Genomic DNA, 22,218 nt, shown 5'->3' with positions numbered 1-22,218 from the left:
GCTTTTTTCTCCTCCAACCAAGTACAAAGGTAGGCACGCCAGAACACATTTTCTAATTGTGAATAGTGAACTCCGTAACAGTTCTTCGACAGCTTTTCCATGTCTTCCCATTGTGATTACTTAAATTTGAACACAAATGTGCTGTTTCAGGGATCCTTATCATTTGGGGATGTGACTGTGGGCTTTACCCAGGAGGAGTGGCAGCATCTGGACCCTGCTCAGAGGACCCTGTACAGGGAGGTGATGCTGGAGAACTATAGCCACCTTGTCTCAGTGGGTAAGGATTGTTTCCCATGCAGACTCCTAGTATGCACTTTCATTCTTGGTTTGACACCTGTAGAAGCTTTGTTGAGTTTAATGATATTTAAGTTTGAGATTTCAAGTATTAAGCAGAAGGATTATTGAATCACTGTAAAGAATGAAGTGTTGTAATTGGCCTCTGAAGCTTCGTCTTCTGTCTTCTTCAAGGGCCCTGAAGCCCTTGAACTTCACCGAAATCCCATGTTATTTCCCAATTACAGGGTGTTGCATCCCTAAAGCAGAAGTGATCCTGAAGTTGGAGCAAGGAGAGCAGCCATGGATGCTAGAGGAAGAGTCCCCAAGTCAGAGCTACCCAGGTGAGTTAGTATGTATTAAACAGATGGACACTAGGTGACATGGTATGAATTGTTTTTATTCTCAGGTACTTGCTTATATGTTCGTTTTCACATTTAACAAATACTGAGTACCTGCTGTGCCTCACTCAAGTTTTAGGTGCTGAAACACATGATCAAACTGAATTTGTTCTTGACCTCATGGAGCTTACATTCTGATAGGGAAAGAAAAGAAATAAAAACACATACACATACTATACACATAATATGTCATAACATACATAATACGTACACACATACACATACTATATACATAGTATGTCAACAAAATTGCAAGGAAGTTATAAATTGAAATAATGAAATATAATACTTGAGAAAAGGAAGGCATTCAGGAAGGCATTTGGATGATATCAGCTTGAATGAAATGATTATAAAATGCACAGGTTTACATGGGAATAAGCATTTGGTTGTATGAGCAGAGGTGATATAGGTAAGACACCAGGTTGGAAATACTTACTTGGAAATTATCAACTTATGGTAGTATTTACAGTTTTTATAAAATTAGTATTTGAAGCTAAGGGATCAGGTAACCACCTCTCCTCAGAAGGTAGAATGAACAAATTTGAGAGGTCTGAATGATAGCTGTCCCCTGGGACACTAATGTTTAGAAGTCATGAAAATGAGAGGACTCAGCGAAGATAGAGAAGGAACAGTCTGGAGATAAGGTGGAAACAGAGAATATGGTGTCCTGTAGCTGAGTTAAGATGGTTTTCAAAGGCAAAATGAACTTCTTGAAGAAAAATGTATAAAGTCAGCGTTTTCTGCCTTTGTCTGCAAATCATCCAGAAGCACTAAGGGAAGTGAGTAAGACAAGCCTCATTCTATGACACTAGTGGATATCTGAAATCCCAAATCAGTGCAAGTGTACCTGCAGCAGAGCTGATGATGGATCAAGGAACCTGTGTGTTTTAGCAGGTGAGTAGAGAACAAAAGCATTTCTGATGCGCATGGGGTCTGGCAGTGCGCTTTTCATGAACAGAGCACATCCACACCTAAACTTCCATGAACAACGGTGCCATGAACTAGATAGCTGAGCTCCCTTGGAGACAGTTTCGTTCTGCAAAGGAGACGTACTGAAGTGTAGAAGCACAAACCACACTTTTCAGCAGCCCTGTTTCCATGATGGTGCAAGAGAGACTGTACACGAGGGAAAACCACCTCATAGACACTAAATGTGCAGAAATAATCTTACATGCCATCTTAGCATGTACTCCTCTGACATAGAATTTGATGCAAAAACTTACTTGGCAACGGTTGATCGGGATTTGCAGACCTTCTACAAAAGTGAGGGAATCAAGGGGGACGGTAAGGCTGGTTACGAGGAGGGGAAGGCTCAGGGGGGGGTGATTACCTCGTTGACTGTAGCTTTGTAATTAGCACATCTGATTGCTCAGACTAGCAGGATATGTTCCGAGTCTCAGTGTGAACCACTGTGTGCCAGACCAGCTGGTCAGAAAGGTGGAAGGGGAAAGGATGTTCTCTTTTGTCTTGTTCCTCTCTCTCAGATGAAACTGTTCTGTAGAGTTTTAACTACCTTTCTTTCCTGGATTGCATCAGACAGTTGGCCTAGGCAGATGCTGGGGAAGTCGGAGCCTCCATGGGCCCAGTTCGGCCTCTGGGCTTGTTTCTGTGAAATGAGCCCAACACTTGGTTTTTCTCAATTTGGAGCTGCAGCAGTTCCAGCCCCAATGAACTGGCTCTGTGATGAGCAAGAGAGCAAGCTGTTCTGGAGGCTACTCCAACGAGGAAGTAAGGAACATCCTGGTTGATCTGTAAACTGAGACCAACACATGTGCTGACCACTTGTTCATAATGAGTTACCCCTCTAGCCTAAGTGATGACTCTGTTTTGTCTCTCAAGTAAACCTTTTGCAATTTGGTCTTCCTTGAAAAGCTCTCATCCTTTTAGCCCAAGTAATGGAAAAGGAACCAGCACAAATGCATGCAAAACGATTATAAGAAAAAAGGGGTGAAAAGTATTGGGGAAAGCTAGTTGGTGATAGAATTGTCATCTGATCAAAGTAGTCCTAAAGTAGGTAAATTATGTGACCAAATATTAAATCCTGAGTTTCCAAAGGGTGTACTAATTGGATTAATTATCTCTGTGATACAGGTATTTAAGAAGGATATTAATAAGGGAATAGCAAACACATGGCAAGGTGTCAAACTGAGAAAGGAGAACAGAAAATATAATCACAGTAAAGAAAGCAAATTGGAAGAACCCCAAGGATGAATACATACTGGCAAAAATCTGTTCAGGGCCCGCCCGGGTGGCTCAGTCATTAAGTGTCTGCCTTTGGCTCAGGTCATGATACCAGGGTCCTGGGATGATCATCGCTAGCTTCATTTTAATGCTCTTATTTGGAGCAAGTTCTTAGGTGAACTACCATCTTGCTAATTTTTTAAATTGAAATACTTCTTTTTATGAGATGACTACAGATTCCAGTGCACTTTTAAGAAACGATATATGCAAGTCCTGAGAACAGTTCACCCAGTTTTCACTAATGGTAACATTTTGCAAAACTGTTGTATAAATATCATATCCAGAAAAATATATATATATCATATCCAGGATATTGACATTGATAAAATTTTGGGGCCTAAGAAAGATCTCTCCAGTTTTTCTTCTCTTCATTTGTTTGCATACATTTAGTACAGTACAACTTTGTCACTTGTGTAGGTTTTGCGTATCTGCCCCATAGTCAAAATACTCTATAGTTCCATTATCATAAGGACCTCTACTGTTGGCCCTTTTATAACCACAGCCTCTTCACTCCTGTGCGCTCTGCCACTGTCAGTTCAAATGTTACATAGATTTGTATGTATGTCATTTTGGGATTAGTTTCTTTCCCTCGACATAACACATTGAATATTCATCTAAGTTATTGTATCAATGGTTCATTCCTTTTAGTTGTCCATTAGTGTTCCATTTTATTTATTTATTACAGAGTTTATTTTTAAGAGTCAGAGATAATTTTAACCTTATTAGCTAAATGATGTCTTGAGCAAATGTATTAATTCGTGTACTTAGAACAAAAGTATTGAGGAAGAAACAAACTCTTCTCTTTTTTAAACAAAATTACTTGTTAGAGTAACATTTTTAAAATGAGATAAAATTCTTTCAATAAGCATAAGGAAATTTTGATCTAGGTATGCTATATACCTTTTTGGTACTAATGAAAATGAAGTAATGGTAAAAATACTTTGTAAATGTGTGCATCTATGTTTTTTGAAAACTGAAGAAGCAGTCTGACATCTGGATAGTTTTCGTGGGCTATTTGTAGGAAATTTATGGAAAATAAGAATCAGCACACCAAAAAGTCTGATGCATTTTCGCATATCTAGTTTCTGTTCACTATGATCAGGATTATAGATAATACTGTAAAATAGACTCAGGTGCTGGTTATTAAGGCTATTTGGATTCTTTTTAATACTGAAAAGGTCACACAGATTGTGATTACTGTGTAGTGTCCAAGAACTAAGGTTTGCCATCTGTTACTCAAATACAGGAAAAAGTTAAGATAATCTAGTGATATGAGTGGTTTTGACATTTCTGTTTTTTGGAATCATCTATTAATTACAGTCTTTAAAGACTAATACCAAATTTTAAGCTTTTGCAAAAATAAAGCTTAGAGGTTATGCCAGTGTTTATATTTTTTTTTTATAAAATGTGAAGATATTGGTTGAGAACTAAAGCTCATGTAATGGAAGTCTGGCTTTTAGTCATTTAGTTTTACAAGATTATTTGGATATTTAAGTGGGAACACCATGTTTTATCTTGTGATATTAAGTTATATGAGATTTTGATAGTTTTTAGCTGTAATTTTCCTAAAAGTTGATAGATAGGAATTCATTATTATGGAACTTCATCAGGGAACTGATTTAATATGTATTCCTTAAATATTTGCTTTAAATATTTTTCAGGTCCTCTGCTTTCTTGTACAACTCAGTTCTTGTCTTTCTGCTGTGAAGTGATTTTTCCCATTTAAAATTTTGCTTTTTCAAGCTACAATATATAAGTTGTTTCTGTAACATAATTCCTTTTCACACCCTCCCTCCCCCACCCCAAGAACTGGTGTTGCCAGGTTGGATAGATGTCTTTAAAATTGAATATTGGGCTTAATAGGGTCTGATTAGTTTTAATCTACTTTATTTATTGATATTTTTACTGAGAAGTTTGTTATGCCAAATGATTAATATGATCAGGCATACTATTTCAGTGTAGATAGGATCTAACTTTGTGTTTAGGGCCTCTATTTTTTTGTGTAAGAATCATCTTGCCAATTTAAAACTCATGTCTGATGAAAGTAGATTATTTGACAAGCATCACTTTATAGAATTTGTTTGGGTCTGAGTGGTAGGTCATGAAGAGAATGGTGCCCTTTTGGATAAACAGATAATATGTGTGTAAATTCTGTCTCTTATATTAAGTGAGGGAGCATGTATGTAGGTGAGATTTTTATCCAAATATTCAGTCTTTACCTGTTTTGTTTGCCTAATAGTATTTAAAGGGTGTGAGGTGTTATGAGCTCCTTTCCCTTGTTTTCATTTCCGTCCCTCCCGTCTAACTGTTGGTATTTGTTTTTCTGTATGTTGACCTTTTAATGTTTTTCAACAGTTTTTTGGTTGACAGAGTTATCTCCCTTTTTATCTTTCATGTTTCAGCTTAATAATTTTCGAGGTTTTTCTGTATATTCTCCTTTGCATATGAAGATTCCACAACTAATTGATTAGTAATTGTGCTTTTTTCCCCCAATTGTGATAATTGGATTTATACTAAAATGATACTTGCTTTAGGAACAAGCATTTATGGGTAGCTGACTAAAACTAAAAGTACTGCCTTTTCAAACCAAGCAATGTAGACTTGCTCTCATATTTTTTAGTATATTTAAATCTGCATATTACTAAAATTTAAAATATGAATTTTGGCTAATATTTTAGTATATGTAATTTCAGAGGTTTTTTTTTTATGATCCACTTATTCAAGTGATTATAAAGTTGATATAATGATAAAAATATCCTCAAGTGAGAATATAAATCATGTTTTTCAGTATTAGAACCAAGGCAGTTTTCATAAAATCAGTAATATGATTCTTATTAATGTAGTAATAAATGCCAATATCTGTGCCTTAATATTTTAAAGTAGACCTGTATTTCTAGTTTATATTAGTATAAACCCTTCCAGGATTAAAATACAGCAGTTAGGCAAAACTATTTTTTCCACATGGGAAAAAAAAAAAAAAGCAAGTCATTTCTAGATGATGTCCTGGCTTAGATATAAAATAAAGAGATTTGGGTCTGTTATATTAAAGCCAAATATAAAATGAAGCAGCCTAGCACACACTTGTTTGGAGCTTTCTTCCATTAAAATGGTTCAAATTAGCAGTGGTTTCATTGAAAGGTAAATTTGATAGAAGTAAATTTAGAAATTTTACAGTTTTAGCTTAATTAGTAGGAAACTGAAACCCCACTTGCTGGCGATACGTTTTGTATTGAGCTTTTTTCCTTCGTATTATGTATGTGTAGTAGTTTCGAACATTAGGAAATTTGTGCACGGCTGCATCTAAAAGATCAATAGAGTTGGAAATGTTGGAATCTGTTGTGTTTTTTTTTTTTTTTAATGTAGTTTACTAGTATTGAGTAAATTTGCACTAAATATTATTAGGCCTTTGTTCTCAAACTATTGATACATCCCTTATCATCTTTTTTGTCTTACCTGTTGGAATGTCTTTCTTTCTGTGAAAGTTAGTGACCTTAAATAGCAGCCCAAACCTAGTGTTTTAGATAGTTATCTCTGGTAAATTAAAGGATGAAAAGCATGGCTTTTATAATGAAATGAACTACAGAAGTACCATAAACCTAACACTGAATATAAAGATTAGAGCGTAAAAGATACACTTTTATGTACTTTACAATAATGCTGGATTGATGTCATAATTTTAAGTTTTTTAGTTTTTCATATACTTTATTATGATTTTGCTGTAGGAAATTAGGTTAGCGTTTGGCTTATAGTTCAGGTATATAATGCTGACAAGTATATCTAATGCATATTGGACTGATGATCTTTCTGAAAGTTGTTCTGTAAGTTACAACCATATTTTATTTGATTTGTCATTGGTAGTCAATCTTGGATGTTTGTTAGTGGGAGCAGAACCATGGCAGGGAGGGGGCGGGGTTTACGTGTGTGTATTTTAACAGCAGCAGAGTTCTGAAACAGGAAATCTGCCTTATCATATTCATCCAGAGAGCTAGGAAGGAGGTAATTGTTTCTTATGCTCGTTAAAACCAGTTAGTTGGGCAACTTAAATTTTAGAGGTTCACAGATGTAGGTTTGAACAGTTGTAGATACATTATTTCATAACAGCTCTGAAGAAAAATTGATTAAATTTATTGAGAGGAATAATCCCTTAGCTAATACACACAAAAATTGTACTTTGGGTTTTGGAGCATTGCTAGCATTATCAGTGACTTGATTAGATATTTTTCTGTGGTTCTGGTTTGCTTACATTTAAATAAAGTTCAGAGGGCCTTGATTGTTCCTTTAAAAAGTATTTGTTTAAAACTGTAATCTTCAATTTAAACAATAGAAGAAGTTGATTCTGTGTCAGGTATTTGTCACTGGAAATTATCATTCCCTCTTTGTTAATGTGTTTATGCTCATAATTACATTCTTAGGTACTAACAGCTTAATTTTTATCTGTCAGTGGGTATTTGTCATTTTTAAAGCTATATAGGTAGCATTTCATTGGGCTAAATATCAGGCATTGCTTACTGTGCTGTGTTAGGATTATTTCCATTTTTTCCCTTTAAAAACAGCATATTGTGACTATCTTTGCATAGTTTACATTGTTTTCTTAGTGCACATTGTTAGAGTGGGGTTTCTGGAATAAAAGGTAAAACAGTTTCATAGTTCTTTGTTACAGATTGCAGATTCTGTGCCAAATGAACCAATTTATGCTACTAAGTAGAAGAATTACTAGCAATTCTTGATGTTACCTTTGAAGAATGTGGTATTTTCCTTCAGAAAGTAAGATCTAAGCCTGGCTCAGTTGGTAGAGCATGGGACCCTTAAACTCCGGTTTGTGAGTTCAAGCCCTGTGCTGGGCATGGAGCCTGCTTAAAACAAACGAAACTACAACAGCAACAAAAAGAACTCCACATAGTGACATCTAAACTTCTTTTCAAAGCAAAAATGTGTATAAACTCTTCAGTCAAGGAAAGTTGGTATAATGTAACAATTTTAGAGGAAGTTGTGAGGTCCTAATTGTTTGGAGGAATAGAAAGCTCCAGTAGAGCTCATAAATTACTTGGCAGTCAGTTTTCCTTTATGGTTTGCCATTGTGGGCAGCTAATTTAGAAGTGTTAAAAGGAACCTAAAATTTATGTTAAAGTGGATTTAAGTGAATATATTGGAATTCTTTTCTTTTATAATTTGTTTATAAAAACATCATATTGAGTTGCCTTGTAATGAGACATTGAAACTAAAATTAAATAACAGGATATTTCTAGTCCATGCAACCTCAAATCATAACAGCTACTTATTACAATTCTAATAGCCCTTTACAGTTTATAGTTTTAAAGATATTTCCAGATACCGCATTTGATCCTTGAAACAACCAATAAAGAAATTACATTAGGTGTTAGGATCATCATTTTGCAGACAAAAGAAACAAAAATATTTGAGGCCCAGAGACTTAGTAACTTACCTGCAGTCATAGGCTTTTAAGTTGCAAAGCTGAGAATGGAACTTTGGTCTTCTATTTATTAAATGACACTATGCACAATGAATCATGGAACACTACATCAAAAACTAATGGTTTACTGTATGGTGACTAACATAACATAATAAAAATAAATAAACAAACAAACGACATTATGCATGAAGTATTTTAATGCAGGCCTGGCACCTTGGGAATATTTAAACAAATGTTCCTGTGTCCTGTGCTGTTTCTGACCACTATGCTTTATTCTTAAAAATCCCCAATTTTTTTGGAGCAATATTTTTAATATTTTTGTAGTTTTCTGTATTTTTTTGAGAAATATTTTTAGTATTTCTGTAGTTTAGGCTTTGGTGCTTAGGCACCCTTTTCACTTTATGAAATCAGATTTTAGGCAGCATTAATTCGCTCTGTACAGGAATATTTATATGCTTTATATGTTAGGACAAATTGTTCTCAAATAATGCAATTAGCACTTTATCAACTGGAAAAATCAGCATCTCCTTTTTCTGCTTTCCTACCAATATGAATCTTCAATTTAGAAACCAGATACAAACATTTTACACATTTAATAGAGAAAAAGAATACCTAGTCAGAAATAAAAAATCTTGCATTAAATGAGACTCCCGTATAAGTCTATGAGTGGCAGTTGTTTAAAGCATAATTTGATTAGTTAAGTTGCTAATATGGATATAACTGTGACATACATGGAAACTCTTTGTTAATTTTAAACTTGTTAAAATTTGTTGGAAAAAAAAAATGTAGTCCTGATGTAGATTATGAATCAGTGGCTGAATTTTTTTCCCCTCACCTGATCCTTAAGCATCTGTTGGTTGATAGCCCTGACAGAAAGCAGGGGAAAAGCTCCAGAAATTCCTGGAAAATAGAATTAAATGGTGCAGTCTTGGTATTTACTAACTAGCTTTCGATTCTTCTTGTCTCCTCTTGTTAGTCTGACTTTATTCCTTCATTCCTGCTGCCGATTCAGCTCAACGTCAGTTCCTCTTGTGAGCTAGGCAACTTCAGGTTTGCTCTTACTGCTTTTTGATCACTACCTCTGTAATCCACATGTCACTTTCTATTTGCCATCTGTGTTCCATGTATGTTACCGCTTCCAGTTAACTAGAATTTTTAAAATAACTTATATGTGATCTGTGGAAGTAATTTTTCTTAAAATAATTGTGGCAGAAAAAAGATGTTACTGGTTTGAATACTAGTACTGTATACTGGTATTTTAGTTTATAACTTGTTTGGGGATAAGTATATCTATATATTATGTTGAGTAGTACTACAAAGAAACTTCAGAAGTGCTTTATTTTTAATAATTGTACTTAAAATAAGACTGTCTATATTCAGGGACACATAAAATAAGGCTTACGGAGCTATTTTTGGTTATTCTCTATTTGAAAATTCTAGTTAAATTTGTAGTGCAAATGACATTAATTTGGGTACAAGTAAAATTTTGAGACAAGGTCAATATGAAATCTCAGCTCACATGTTTTTTTCTAAAGGCATTTTGTTAATTTGGTGTAACTTAGAATATCCTTTTAGTGTTTTAAGTCAGGATTGGATGTTAAGAACAACCAGTAAAAATTGAGTTAGCTCATATACTAGCTGCATCATTTTATAGTGTGTCAGTTCTGTTATTGGTGAAATTGACTTCTATGGACAGGCTTTAGAACTTAATTATCATTTATTATTTTCTTTCTTGCAGTCAGCATTCTATGTTTGAGATGGGATTGTTGCAGCACTTGAATCAAGACTCTCCAACATGATATATATGATTATCAAAACTCATCAATGAATCACTTAAGATCTTGTATTTTATTGTATGTAAATTATACCTGAATTAAAACAAAACAAACTGAGCATGTTTGCTTAGAGGTGGGGTGAAAGGTCATGTACTGAACGTCGTATGTCTGTGTCTGCAGACCTGCCATAGCAATGGTAGCTGCCCCTCTGAGGCCCGACAGAAATTCCTTCTACCTCTCTGCTTACTTCATGTAGCCACTGATAACAAGGGGAAAGCAGTCTTTTGTTTTGTTCCCTTTGTTAAATTTGGGAATATTTTACATTTGTTCTGAAGTTAAATACTTAAAAGGCAAATTGCTATAGTCAAGATTTCAAAGAGTTAAGGTTTCTATTAGACTTTGATGCTCTTAAGAAGAATTAGGTTATTCAGTAAAGAGTGTCATTGGAAAAAAAATATATCCAAATCGTTACAGTAAGCCCTAATGGTATAGGTCTGTCCCATTTGTTTAACTGATAGACAGCTATCACTATGTTCTAGTTGTTTTCCATAGGTTAATGCATTTAATCCTTATCACAACCCTATGTTATAAGTACTTTGTTTTTTTTAATGAAGGTAACACTTTCTTTTCTGTTTAATTTTTAATCCAAACTTTTATTTAAATTCCAGTTAGTTAGTATACAGTTAATTACATGCAGCTAATTTCTACACCTGGTTAATTTCTATACCTGAAATTAATATTATACTGTATGTTAACTAACTGGAATTTAAATAAAAGCTTGAATAAAAATTAAGCAGAGAAGAAAAGAAAATGTTACCTCCTACCAGTCCCATTTTACACAGGGAACTGAAGATGGGTAACTTGCAAAAGATGACTTAGTAAGTGACGCTAGAGTTCAAATCCAGGCAGCTTGGCTCTTGGAGCATATGTTCTTTTTTTTTTTTTTTTTAAAGATTTTATTTATTTATTTGACAGAGATCACAAGTAGGCATAGAGGCAGGCAGAGAGAGAGAGAGGAGGAAGCAGGCTCCCTGCTGAGCAGAGTGCCCATACGGGCTCTATCCCAGGATCCTGAGATCATGACCTGAGACGAAGGCAGCGGCTTAACCCACTGAGCCACCCAGGTGCCCGGAGCATATGTTCTTGACCATGTTGCCACATTGCCTGCGAGTAGATCACTAGATGGCAAAAATATTTGGCTTCCTGCAGTGATCTAGTTAGTATAATTCTTTATGCGCAGCATTTATAAGTAATAAGATGAGAATTTCATATGAAACACTCTCGTTATTTGAAAGTATATCCGGTAATTGCAAGTTAACACTATTCCGTATTAGAAATATATATATATATATATATATATATATATATATATATATATAGTTTTCTCAGTTATTTTTATTTGGTTTAAATTGTCCAAAAAAAGTATGTCAGAAATTTTAACATTAGGAAGCAAAAAAGTCAAATTGGACATGCATTGGTATAATTCTTGTCATAAGAAATATGTGTCTTATAATTCATTACTCAGTTTTGGAAATTCCAGTGATTCTGTATTGTCTTTTAAAAGTTTTTCAGCTTTAACATTTGATTAGTAAATTCACTTTCATTTGAACCTGCTTCCTTTGAAGCTTTTATATTTTTGTTACTGATTTGGAAATATAAGGAACTCTTAATCTTTTATGAGGCAGCATGGTATAAAAAGCTGGGTTTGTACCTAACTGGTTTGAATCATAACTCAGTACTTACTGGCTGTGGAACTTAATGCAAATTACCCAGTCTTTTTGACCCTCAATTTTGTCATTCATGAAATGGAAATAATACCTTGTAGGGTTGCTAGGATTAAATGGGAATGTATTTCCTGTAGTGTGGCACATGTTCTCTGCATCTTTCTAACTTATGATGTAGGTTAAAGTCTTGGGTAAAATCTCAAACTGTGAATAAGAAAGGTGAGGATCTGTGAAAAATGAAACCTTCAGAAGACTGGATGTTTAGATTCTATGTAAAGGAAGCATTGGATTGTTGCTCTGTCAGAGACCCCCACGCCGATTCTGGCCTTTGACTTCTTATATGTCTGGTTAAATTGAACTCCCTCTCACAGCTTCCTTCAAACTAAATGCAGTCTTCTGTCCTGCCTTCTCCATACAGCTCTGTGTGTGAGCCACACTGGCCTGCTTGCTGCTTCCTAATGTTGTATGTATTTCCGCATCCCTGTTCTGTTCCCTGCCTGAAGTGTTCTGATTGCTTGTTTGTTCTTCTGTCTACTGATGTCTGACTGACTTCTTAAGGATTTTCTAACATATCACCTATTTTGTAAAGCTTTAATTAGAATTAGCCCCTCTCTCTTTATCTCTTAAAATATTTCGGTCTTATATTTAGTAGAATATAAGTCATGTGGCACCGCTGCATGTCTGTGTGTCTATTTGTCTTTCCTGACAGAGTAGGGACTTTTCCAGTGCAGTAGTCTTTGCTTACTTAGCCTCTGCTCTCATTGCCCCTTGCACGGAATGTTCAATGTGTGTTTGAATAATTAAGTGAATGAAAGGGGGCCAACTGAGTTTACTTTAATGAGTATATAACATTCCTATTTATGTATAATTAGAGACAAATGGTTTTGTTTAAATAAGGTAACCAAGTCCTTTTCAACTTTAACTCCTTTATTAGTATTCATAGTGCAAGGATACATTGGAGTTTAGTCCTGGTTAAAATGACTGCATTTCAAGGGGCATTGTATTATTGTGCTTTTCTATAAGGCTGAAAATCATACAGTGTCTTTACTGAAATTTAGCATTCAGTTGGAAAGTTCATTAGGAGCAGTAATTACTATTACTTTGAATTAGAAATACTTTGCTGTTGCATTGCTCAGAATAATTCAACTTAAATTTTTTACTTGTATCTATTTATAATTTTTTATGTAGGAATTCTGGATTGGTGGAAGCTGCCACTGCTTTGGGTCCCTACTGCTGCCTCATTTGTCTTCTGAGTGTTATTTTCTATATGTTGGTGCTCCCAAGACAGGGTTACAAAGTAAAGATTATTCACTTTCAGGAATTACTACTGCTGTAGGCTTGATTTGAGCCTCCAGTCTCTCTCTCTCTTTTGTTCTTTCTCATGAACGTACATAATACCCAAAATATTTTGATAATTGAACATAGTTCTTTGAATGAGCTATGTTTTTAGGTGGAACTACTTTCTTAGGTGAGAATAATAGATGACAGCTATTATTTGTAATGTGTGATAATCCTAGTAGTTTTGGAGTCCCCATAGTAGAAGAACACTTTGAGATTGGGGGTGAATTTATATATTCTTAAAGTGACAAAATTGCCACATAGTAAATGCTACCTAAATCTTTTTTCATTACATATTTGTGTGTATGTATGTGTATATACATATATATATTGATAGAAATTCATCATTTTTTAAAAACTAAATACAGAGCTGAATTTAAGTCATGTGGAAAAAAACAATATTTTGTCATGATACTTGGTAAATAGACCTGGAGGTAATTATAAAGCAAACAGTTTTTAAAAATCTGTTGCAGAAATAGTGCAGGCATTGTATCAACAACAGAAAATAAAAAACAAAAATGAGAAAAATATATATTCCCACCTCCTAGAGATGATTACTTTTAGTACCTTAGTTTGTAATCTTTTTGTCTACATATGTCTATCTGGGTATATATGCATTCTTATTCGATTATGGCATAATGCTGTGTATTCTCTTTTGAAACCTTTTTTTTTTAGTCAGTAATGTTTGCTTTTCCATTTCAGTCATTTTTTTATCCCATATAATGCCCAGATCATTTTCAAATTTCTCTGGTTGGCTCAAAAATGTTCTTTATGGCTTGTTCGTCTAAAACAATAGCATTGTACCTATGAACTTGGCTCTTAGAATCCTTAAGTCTTTTTTTTTTTTTTTTTAAAAAATGTTTTGGAAGATTTTTATTCATTTAATTGACAGAGAAAGGCACAGTGAGAGAGGGAACACAGCAGGTGGAGTGGGAGAGGGAGAAGCAGGCTTCCTGCTGAGCCTGATGTTTGCCTCGATCCTAGGACCCTGGGACCATGACCCGAGTGGAAGGCAGAGGCTTAACGACTGAGCCACCCAGGCACCCCAACCCTTAAGTCTTTTAAAAACAAGAGATACCCATTCCTCCCCTCCTTGCCTTTTAAAAAGACATTTGAGCAGAGACTGGGTCATATGTTTCAGACCTTTTGAATTTGTCCAGTTTATTCTCATGTCCTTTAGCTTGTTTTTCTATCTCTTGTATTTAATGTAAATTAAAATTTATATCTAAATACTTGGTTGAGTCTCAGGTTGAAGATACCTTGGATATCATAGGTGATGCTGTGTCCTTCATATTGTATCACACAGAAAGTTACAGGATCTCTGCTTAACTTCCTTGGTGATGCCCAGATTTACTACTGAAATTGGGTGCTGGCAGTCTTTTCTGCCCGCTGTTCAGTTACATTGGTCTCCTTACATCAGAAGGTATTTTGGGTGGTGTTGCTTTGGCTTTCTTAAGAAAAAAAATTTCAGTTCTTCATCATCCACTAACCTGTTGGTTTAGAACCAGTTGTTGATCCTTGCCTAAATCAATAAATTTATTAGGGTTTGCAAAATATGACTTTTAAAGTTCTATTCTTTTGTGTTTATTAACACAATGTTTTTCTGTAAAGTAGATCTTTACTGTATGAAATGGTGCTATTTGGTTGTCGTGAAATACAGCACCTACAGGAAAAGTAGCATAAATACTTAATCTCCCTCTTTTTCTACTTTCAGAGTAGAGAAAGAACTGTTCTAACAGCCACTTCAAAAGGTGATAAATGAAAAATAGTTTGTTCTTTTTTTCCTTTGAGATTCTTTATCTAGACTCAAGTGTTTTAATTTTATTTAGGGTGTTTTAATTTACTACCATTTAAATTGTTTCTTCAATACTCAGTTTGTTAGAGCTTTAGGTCCTGGGATGTCCTTCATTTTAGCTCCTATATCTGTCTGATAGAGATCATTATCTCTTGAGTACCTTCCTTGTCTCCTGGCACAGAAAAATATCCCAGACTCATCTTGTACCTTCCTGCCACAGACCTGGCATCCATTATAGTTCCAAGTTTAGTGCCTTTTAATATATTAAATACTAGAGATGCAGTCTGGGTCCATCTAGGGATTGTTTGCTGCTAAGATTGATATGCTTTTAGGCCATTTCAGTGAAAAGACCTAGAGAACATAGATTTTTATAAACATGAGTTCATATTGATATTTCCAATTAAGGTTTTTACTTGATTTCTTGATTTTATACCTATAATCATAAATCTTAAAATCATTAGTAAAATTTCATTTTTTTGTACAATATAAAGAAGAAAGCTTGAGGATATCAATACTGATAATAGTAAAAACAAACTTGCAGAAAAAGTTTAAAATTTCTTTGTAGTTCTTTTTTTTTTAAGATTTTATTGATTTGAAAGAAAATGGGCATGAGAGAGAATATGAGCACAGGGAGAAGAGAAGCAGACTCCTCTGCTAAGCAAGGAGCCCTGTGTGGGGCTCGATTCCAGGACCCTGAGATAGATGTGTAACCAACTGAGCCACCCAGGAGCACTTCTTTTTAGTTCTTTTTGTTCTTACAGTGTTTCCTACCAAGAAGTACAGTAAACTTGCAGTAGCCAAATAACTCCTGTGAAATAAACTCTATCTCCTGGTTACCAATTTGATATTTAATTGGATTTGTTTGTTGCTGGTTTTAGTGTATGTTTTTCCCCTTTGCCACCCCTTCTCTATGAAGCAAACATGTTTATTGGTCTCTCAGTTATCATTTGTGTGTGTGCAAATGCACATGTGTGCTGAGAAGTTCAGATTCAGGCAAATTGTGTGTAAATCTTACTCATTTTATCCAAAAAGAAAATATTTTTTGTACAGAAGGTAGCATATTGTATATGCTATTGTGTGAGGTCTTTTTTCTTTTAATGAAAGGTTTTTATTTTTATTTTATTTTTTAAATTTTATTTATTTGAGAGAGAGAGAGATGGAGACAGATAGTGAAAGAGCATGAGCAGGGCAGAGGGAGAGGGACAAACAGAGTCCTGGTTGAGCAGAGAGCCTGATGTAGGGCTCTACCCCAGGACGCTGGGATCATGACCTGAACCAAAGGCAGATGCTTAACCGACTGAGCCACCCAGGCAACCCTGTTTGTTTGTTTGTTTGTTTGTTTTTTCCCCTTAAAATATTTTTAGGTCTGTCCAATCAGTGTGTGGTAAAACTATGGATAAAACCTTTAAAAAAATAATTTTAAAAAGCTTTTAGTAACTTGATAATTATTTTCAATTGAAAATAATACCGAAAATAACTCAATAATGTGAAAGCAGCCAAAAGTGATGAAAAAAGATCTACAAAAAGGCACTGGATTTGGTGAATTTTGGATTGTACTTGAAGATCAAATGGGGTCCAGGAGTAGGTAGGTGGAGAACTTCAGGGAGGGTGTTGAAGGGAGGCTTGGGGCAGATCAGCTTGGCTGTTTTGGAAGGTCCATCTCAGAAAAATCACGAGATTAGAGAGAGGAATAATGGTACTCGGGAAGAAATGAGGTCTGCCACTATTGACAAATGCATAGAAATGTAGATTGGTTGGTATTTTTTGTTTTGTTTTGTTTTTTTAGTTTGATGCAGATTCTTCTGGAGCACAAAAGTTTGTTTTTATGTTGACTACAGTATGTAACATAAGTAAATAGAATGGCATGCTAAATGTTGATTACCTTGATGGTGAATGAGGAAAACTTTCTACCTTAGTTCAGTATTACTAAGTCACAAATACCAAGGACTTGGAAGAGATCATTGTGGTTGGCTCAACCTAATCTTGTGGAGTAGGAAATTTAAGCCTGGAAAGATGAAGTCATGTCCAGGTTATACAATGGGATGGCGGCATAAGCCAGGTCTTAAATCTGGCTTCCTAATTCTTAATTGTATCTACTTTTCTCTATGCTGTGGTGCCTTTTGTAACAATGAAAAATGAGAAGTTGTGTAGCTTTTTTTTTTCCCTTTCTTCTTCTTTTTTTTCTTTTTTCTTTTTTTTTTTTTTTTTTTTACTTTAATTTTTTATTTTTTTTTAGGGCATATATATTTTTATCCCCAGGGGTACAGGTCTGTGAATCACCAGGTTTACACACTTCACAGCACTCACCAAATCACATACCCTCCCCCAGTGTCCATAATCCCACCCCCTTCTCTCCCAAACCCCCTCCCCCCGGCAACCCTCAGTTTGTTTTGTGAGATTAAGAGTCACTTATGGTTTGTCGCTTTTTTTGTTTTTATTTTGATACTTGGTTTTTGTCCCAAGGTAACTTCAGTTCTGATTTATAGACTGTGGTTTTTGTTTTCATGTATGTGGGCCTAAATAGTGTAAATGTGGAAGTTCCTTTTTTCCTTAATTTTTATGTACTTACTTTTAATGTACTAGGTAAAGAGATTTGAAAATTATTTTGCCATATAATTATTTTGAGAATTTTTGGGGGAATTAATTTTATGTACCTGTGTTTCTTAATTACACATGATGGTTTAGAGATAAATACATTTGACATCCTTTTACTAGCATAGGTATAGTGATTTTTATAATCAGCTAATGTTTTACAACAAGTACATGTAGTTTGCATTGTTGTATATTTCAGATGTTTCCTTAACTTAAGTACTCAGATATTTATCCCAACATTATTGCTATGGGGTTTCCCGCAGAAAGACTTGAAGGCGTATACAGGAACAATATTGATGATGTAGTAAGGTAAGAACTCTTAATTTTCTGTTGCAAATATTGATGTATTCATGCTATATTTTCATTTAGAGAAGATTTCTAAGTCTTAGAAAATGATGTGCTTTGTGATGTGAACTCTTTTTATTATGTTGGTGCTCTATAACTGCTTTTTGTTTGTTTAATGGACCTCAATGGGATACAGTTCATTTGATAAGAACTAACCTTTGACATGGTTAGGTGTATGTAATAGGATTTCCTGGATTCCTTTTAAGGCTTCTTACCAATTTAAGTCCTGGATTCAGTTACACTATGGTTTTTGTCTTTTATTTCACAATGGGGGATTAGATTTAATCCTTGAGTGTATTCACTCACTTAAATTTATTCATTCTAAGGTAGAGATAACTGATACCATGTATTTTTTACATAGAACAGTTTATAATGGAGCATAAGTATACTAAACATTTGAAGAAGTAATTTGGTACAGAGGATCTGGACAGGAATTGCTGGGCAAACCAAGGCCTGACTTTGTCTCTTGCATGATTTTTTAAGTGTAATTATTATCCAGCTTGAAACCGTATTTCTCAAGACTGATTTAAATAATTTTAACACATGTATAACCTAAGAGTATGTGATCTATTTTATGAGAGAAGGAATTTGTTTCTGTTGTAGTCTTAATATATTTTCTCATTTCAAAGCAAAAATATATATGTATGAAACATCAGAAAATTTAATGGCTTTTAAAGTTTAAAATTTTGGATTATTTTTTTAAAAATTTTTTTAAAGATTTATTTATTTATTTATTTGACAGAGATAGATCACAAGTAGACAGAGAGGCAGGCAGAGAGAGAGGAAGGGAAGCAGGCTCCCCGCCAAGCAGAGAGCCCGATGTGGGGCTCGATCCCAGGACCCTGAGATCATGACCTGAGCCGAAGGCAGCGGCCCAACCCACTGAGCCACCCAGGCGCCCCTAAAATTTTGGATTATTTTGTTTATCTTCTTAGAGAAATCTCTTTCTTGGAGACTTTCAATTTAAATATTTGATTAGAATTAATGTTATCTTGAATGGGAGAGCACTTTGTAAAGCATTATGCAAATGTAGAATCCTTATATAATTGAGTATATGAATTGTCTGTGTCCTTATTATGAGCTAGCCATAAGTTGTTTTGTTAAGTGGTTAATTTTTAACAATTTGCTTTGAACCAATGTATATATTTACATTTTGCAGTATTGAGTTGTGTCCAGTTGGACTGTTGTTGTGTTTAAATTGTTCAGAATTTTAAAATCAGTATCAGTATCTACAAAATGTACAGAAAAACCAGACTACTTTTTCGTAGTTTTATTACAGTTAGAGGTACATGGGGCTGTCAGAAGTACTGTTTAAGAATTTGAAAATAGGGAAATAAATGTGTCTTCTCATGGTTGGGCAGGACACAGTTGGAAGGATGCATAATATCAGATCCACGAGAGCAATAGCCTGATATGGCTTAGTCAGTGATAATACACATCTACAGAAACACAGTGGGTGATGGAAAACAGAATGACGGGTGTAAATTTTGCATCGAGAGAGATGGAGAATCTGGAAAATGAGCAGTGCATCTCCTGAAGTGCAGGAGTGTTTATTAAGCCCCCTGAGGACCTAGATGAAATACCTTGCAGGTTGATCTCTTTTATATTACTACTATATAATTCTGTATTCAACCAAGTACTACTTAACCAGATCAGATTAGTACTCATGTGGAAAAAGAGTATGAATACTATGGATAGAGGACAAGTTTTTGGGTCACTGTAAGGGCCTCCTTGTGGTGGGTTTACCTGGGGTGCTTGCTCCCTTTGCTCTCTTCTGTGAATAAGTCACTGAAGCTGATTGATCATCTTTAAGTTACTGATAAAGTTCGGTTTCTGGATCAGCACATTTCATTTTCAGACCTTAGACTGATACTCTCACCAAGAAAATACTGTGCTACCAGTGCTTTGATCTTTCATCTTCCAACTTTGCAACTCCTGCCTTTAAGCCACTGAAATAAGATTCACAAATTTAATTTGTGAAATAATAACAAAAGTTGAAGTTTATTCTATCCACTTTAATGTATCTATTTTATCTAGCTTTTGTCTTTTTCAAATCTGTTATTCCTTAAAAAGATTTATGTGTTGGTTTGTTATTTAGCCAGTAGTTGCTTTAGCCAAATGTCACCCTTTGGCAAGGGTGGTAGCCTGTAAATGACGAAGAATGATCTGCTGAGTAGAATAGCTATGGCGTGCATGCCTGGCTTATCTTGCCCTCCTCCTCCCCTCCAGTTTTGTGACTGGGGATATATATAGCTACTGAGGCTTTCGTTGGCTTCATTTGCTCACTCCACTCCACTTCTTTTATGAGAAAAAGGAGGAACAGTCACCAGGAAGGTAGCTGTAGCTTTTCCCCTATGAAGTAAAATAATTTCCAAGAAGAGGATTAACTTCTCTAAGGGATTGGCTGTCTCTAATACCTAAATGATTCATTTCCTTGATTGGTTCCCACAATATGGGAAATAGTAGTAATAAGCAGTAGTGATTTCTTTTTGGTTCAAAGATGATAAAGTGATAATGAAAAGCGTGTCTTTTTATCTTCTTACAAGTTTTCTCATAAATGTATTTCCATTTGGATTTTCCTTTGCCCTATCTATTTGAATTTTTACTTCTCTAAATCCATGTTTTTTTCTATTGTTTTCCCCCAAACAAGAAATATTGTTCCAGGTTCAGGTTTTGTTGGTGTTGTACATCTTTGCTCTGAGTAAAAGAAACTGAAATTGCAAATGCCTTTATGCTTAAATTATGCAGTATTAAACTGTTTTGGGATATGGATTGTTATGGCAACGTGAAATTTTATACTTAAGGTACTCAAGTAACAAATATTTAACTTCTCCTTTTGAGGTTACCTCCTAGGGTTAGGAATTAATGTAAAAAAATAGAAAGTGGCGGAGAAGTGAACCAAGTTGGAATTTTTTACTATCTTAACTGCAACTGTTAGGCTTAATAATAAGAATTGACATGTCAGGACAAGGACATTTCAACAAAGGAAGATGAAGAGCTAACTCTTCCCAGATTGTTTTTTCTTCTTTTCCTCTTATTCCTACCTTCTCTTCCCCTCCTTTATTGCGATTAAGCTCTTGCTCTGACCAGCTGGTAATTTGAAACAATGTTTTATTCAGATAATTGATTATTCTTGAGTATGTGTGGCAATCTTATCCCCCTGGGCTAATATTGAAATTACCCTAATTTATATGTTATCTGGTATAAATCTAAGCAGCCTTTAACAAAATGATGCATTATGTGTTTAACCGACATAGCTTAAGAACTGTTCTGTACTTAATAAATCAGCCAAATGTAGGTTTAATAGAGGTGAACTGGCTTTCTTACTGCAGAACCTTTAATACACTACTATGCCTTGCAAAATCTCCCAAGAATGAAATTTGAATATGCTGCTTTCCTTTTCCTTTTTCTTCCCCCCATTCTCCCTTCTCTCATTTCTTTTGTACTGTGTTAAAATAACATCTTTCTAAAACAGTGTTTCTTGGAGCACAATTTGGGAAGTGTTGAAAATGAAAAAAGATGCATCTAACAATATTTCCTCCTAGTCTGAAATCAGTAGGAAGTAATTTACTTCCCCTTTTATTGGAAAGATTTTAGATGCGGTTAGATTCCCATATTTGTCATAAGAGAAGGCTTAGAGCTGAGCATTCTGATACATAGTGATTAAAAAAAAAAGACTTTATCCATTGTCTTCTATACTATCAGCTTTTTTGTTCGTGTGTGTGTGTGTGTGTGTATTTGTATATATATATATCCTCCAACTTTCCTGTTTTATACATTCTTCCCAAAGAAATTTAAAATAATCTTCTCTTAAGTATATGTCGATCTCTCAATCAGCCTTTTATTTATGTATTAATGTCTGATAAAAAAGGAATTGTTTGTCTTCCCAACAATATCATTATTGGCTGTTCAGTTCCAAGAATTAAAAAGAGAGCATATAGAGGAAAGTGTCACACTAATTTAGAGGAAAGAGTATTGTTTCCATTCTCCATTTCAACAACTTTTGACTTCTCTTTTATACTGCCTTTCTTTTTCCTGCTTCCTTTTTTCTCTTTATTGTGGCAAAAATTATATAACATAAGATCAATCATTTTAAAGTGAACAATTCACTATCATTTAGTACCTTTCCAGTATTTTGTAACCACCACCTCTCTCAAGTCCCCAAACATTTTTAATACCCCCAAAAGAGAAGCCTATACCCATTGGCTGCCTCCCACTTCTTTTGTTAGTTTTATTTCCTTACAAATAGCAGATCCATGATAGATTTGACAGTGTTTATAGTATCTGCATCAATCTAGCTTTT

The 22,218-nt window shown here is 34.7% G+C and overlaps 1 protein-coding gene across 5 annotated transcripts; it reads left to right on the top strand.

The window, feature by feature from the left end:
* Positions 1 to 5: 5 nt before the first annotated feature.
* LOC123394174 (zinc finger protein 37A-like) lies at positions 6 to 21,647 on the top strand. 5 transcript variants are annotated; one of them, XR_006608941.1, is made up of 4 exons: positions 6 to 29; positions 151 to 277; positions 522 to 617; positions 17,770 to 18,573. XR_006608941.1 is itself a non-coding variant. In XM_045087935.1 (4 exons), exons 1-4 carry the CDS (start codon positions 100 to 102, stop codon positions 19,320 to 19,322), a joined length of 366 nt encoding a protein of 121 aa, XP_044943870.1. In that variant the 5' UTR covers positions 39 to 99; the 3' UTR covers positions 19,323 to 21,645. The 5 variants fall into 5 exon arrangements, 2 of the variants coding, with proteins under 2 accessions (XP_044943870.1, XP_044943871.1); XR_006608942.1 differs by lacking the exon at positions 6 to 29 and adding an exon at positions 1,440 to 1,568 and having other exon boundaries at positions 39 to 277; XM_045087935.1 differs by lacking the exon at positions 6 to 29 and adding an exon at positions 19,277 to 21,645 and having other exon boundaries at positions 39 to 277; positions 17,834 to 17,879.
* The last annotated feature ends 571 nt before the right edge of the window (positions 21,648 to 22,218 follow it).

This window comes from Mustela putorius, unplaced genomic scaffold, assembly GCF_011764305.1.
Source record: "Mustela putorius furo isolate JIRA1106 unplaced genomic scaffold, ASM1176430v1.1 tig00001629_pilon_pilon_pilon, whole genome shotgun sequence".
NCBI classification, from domain to species: Eukaryota; Metazoa; Chordata; class Mammalia; order Carnivora; family Mustelidae; genus Mustela; species Mustela putorius.
This window is presented reverse-complemented; position numbering and strand designations above follow the sequence as displayed.

Excerpts from the sequence above, each read along its gene's own strand:
- LOC123394174 (XM_045087935.1), top strand. The coding sequence starts at position 100 with ATGTCTTCCCATTGTGATTACTTAAATTTGAACACAAATGTGCTGTTT. Across the intron at positions 278-521 it reads TAGCCACCTTGTCTCAGTGG|GGTGTTGCATCCCTAAAGCA; the intron begins GTAAGGATTGTT and ends TCCCAATTACAG. Across the intron at positions 618-17,833 it reads CCCAAGTCAGAGCTACCCAG|AAAGACTTGAAGGCGTATAC; the intron begins GTGAGTTAGTAT and ends GGTTTCCCGCAG.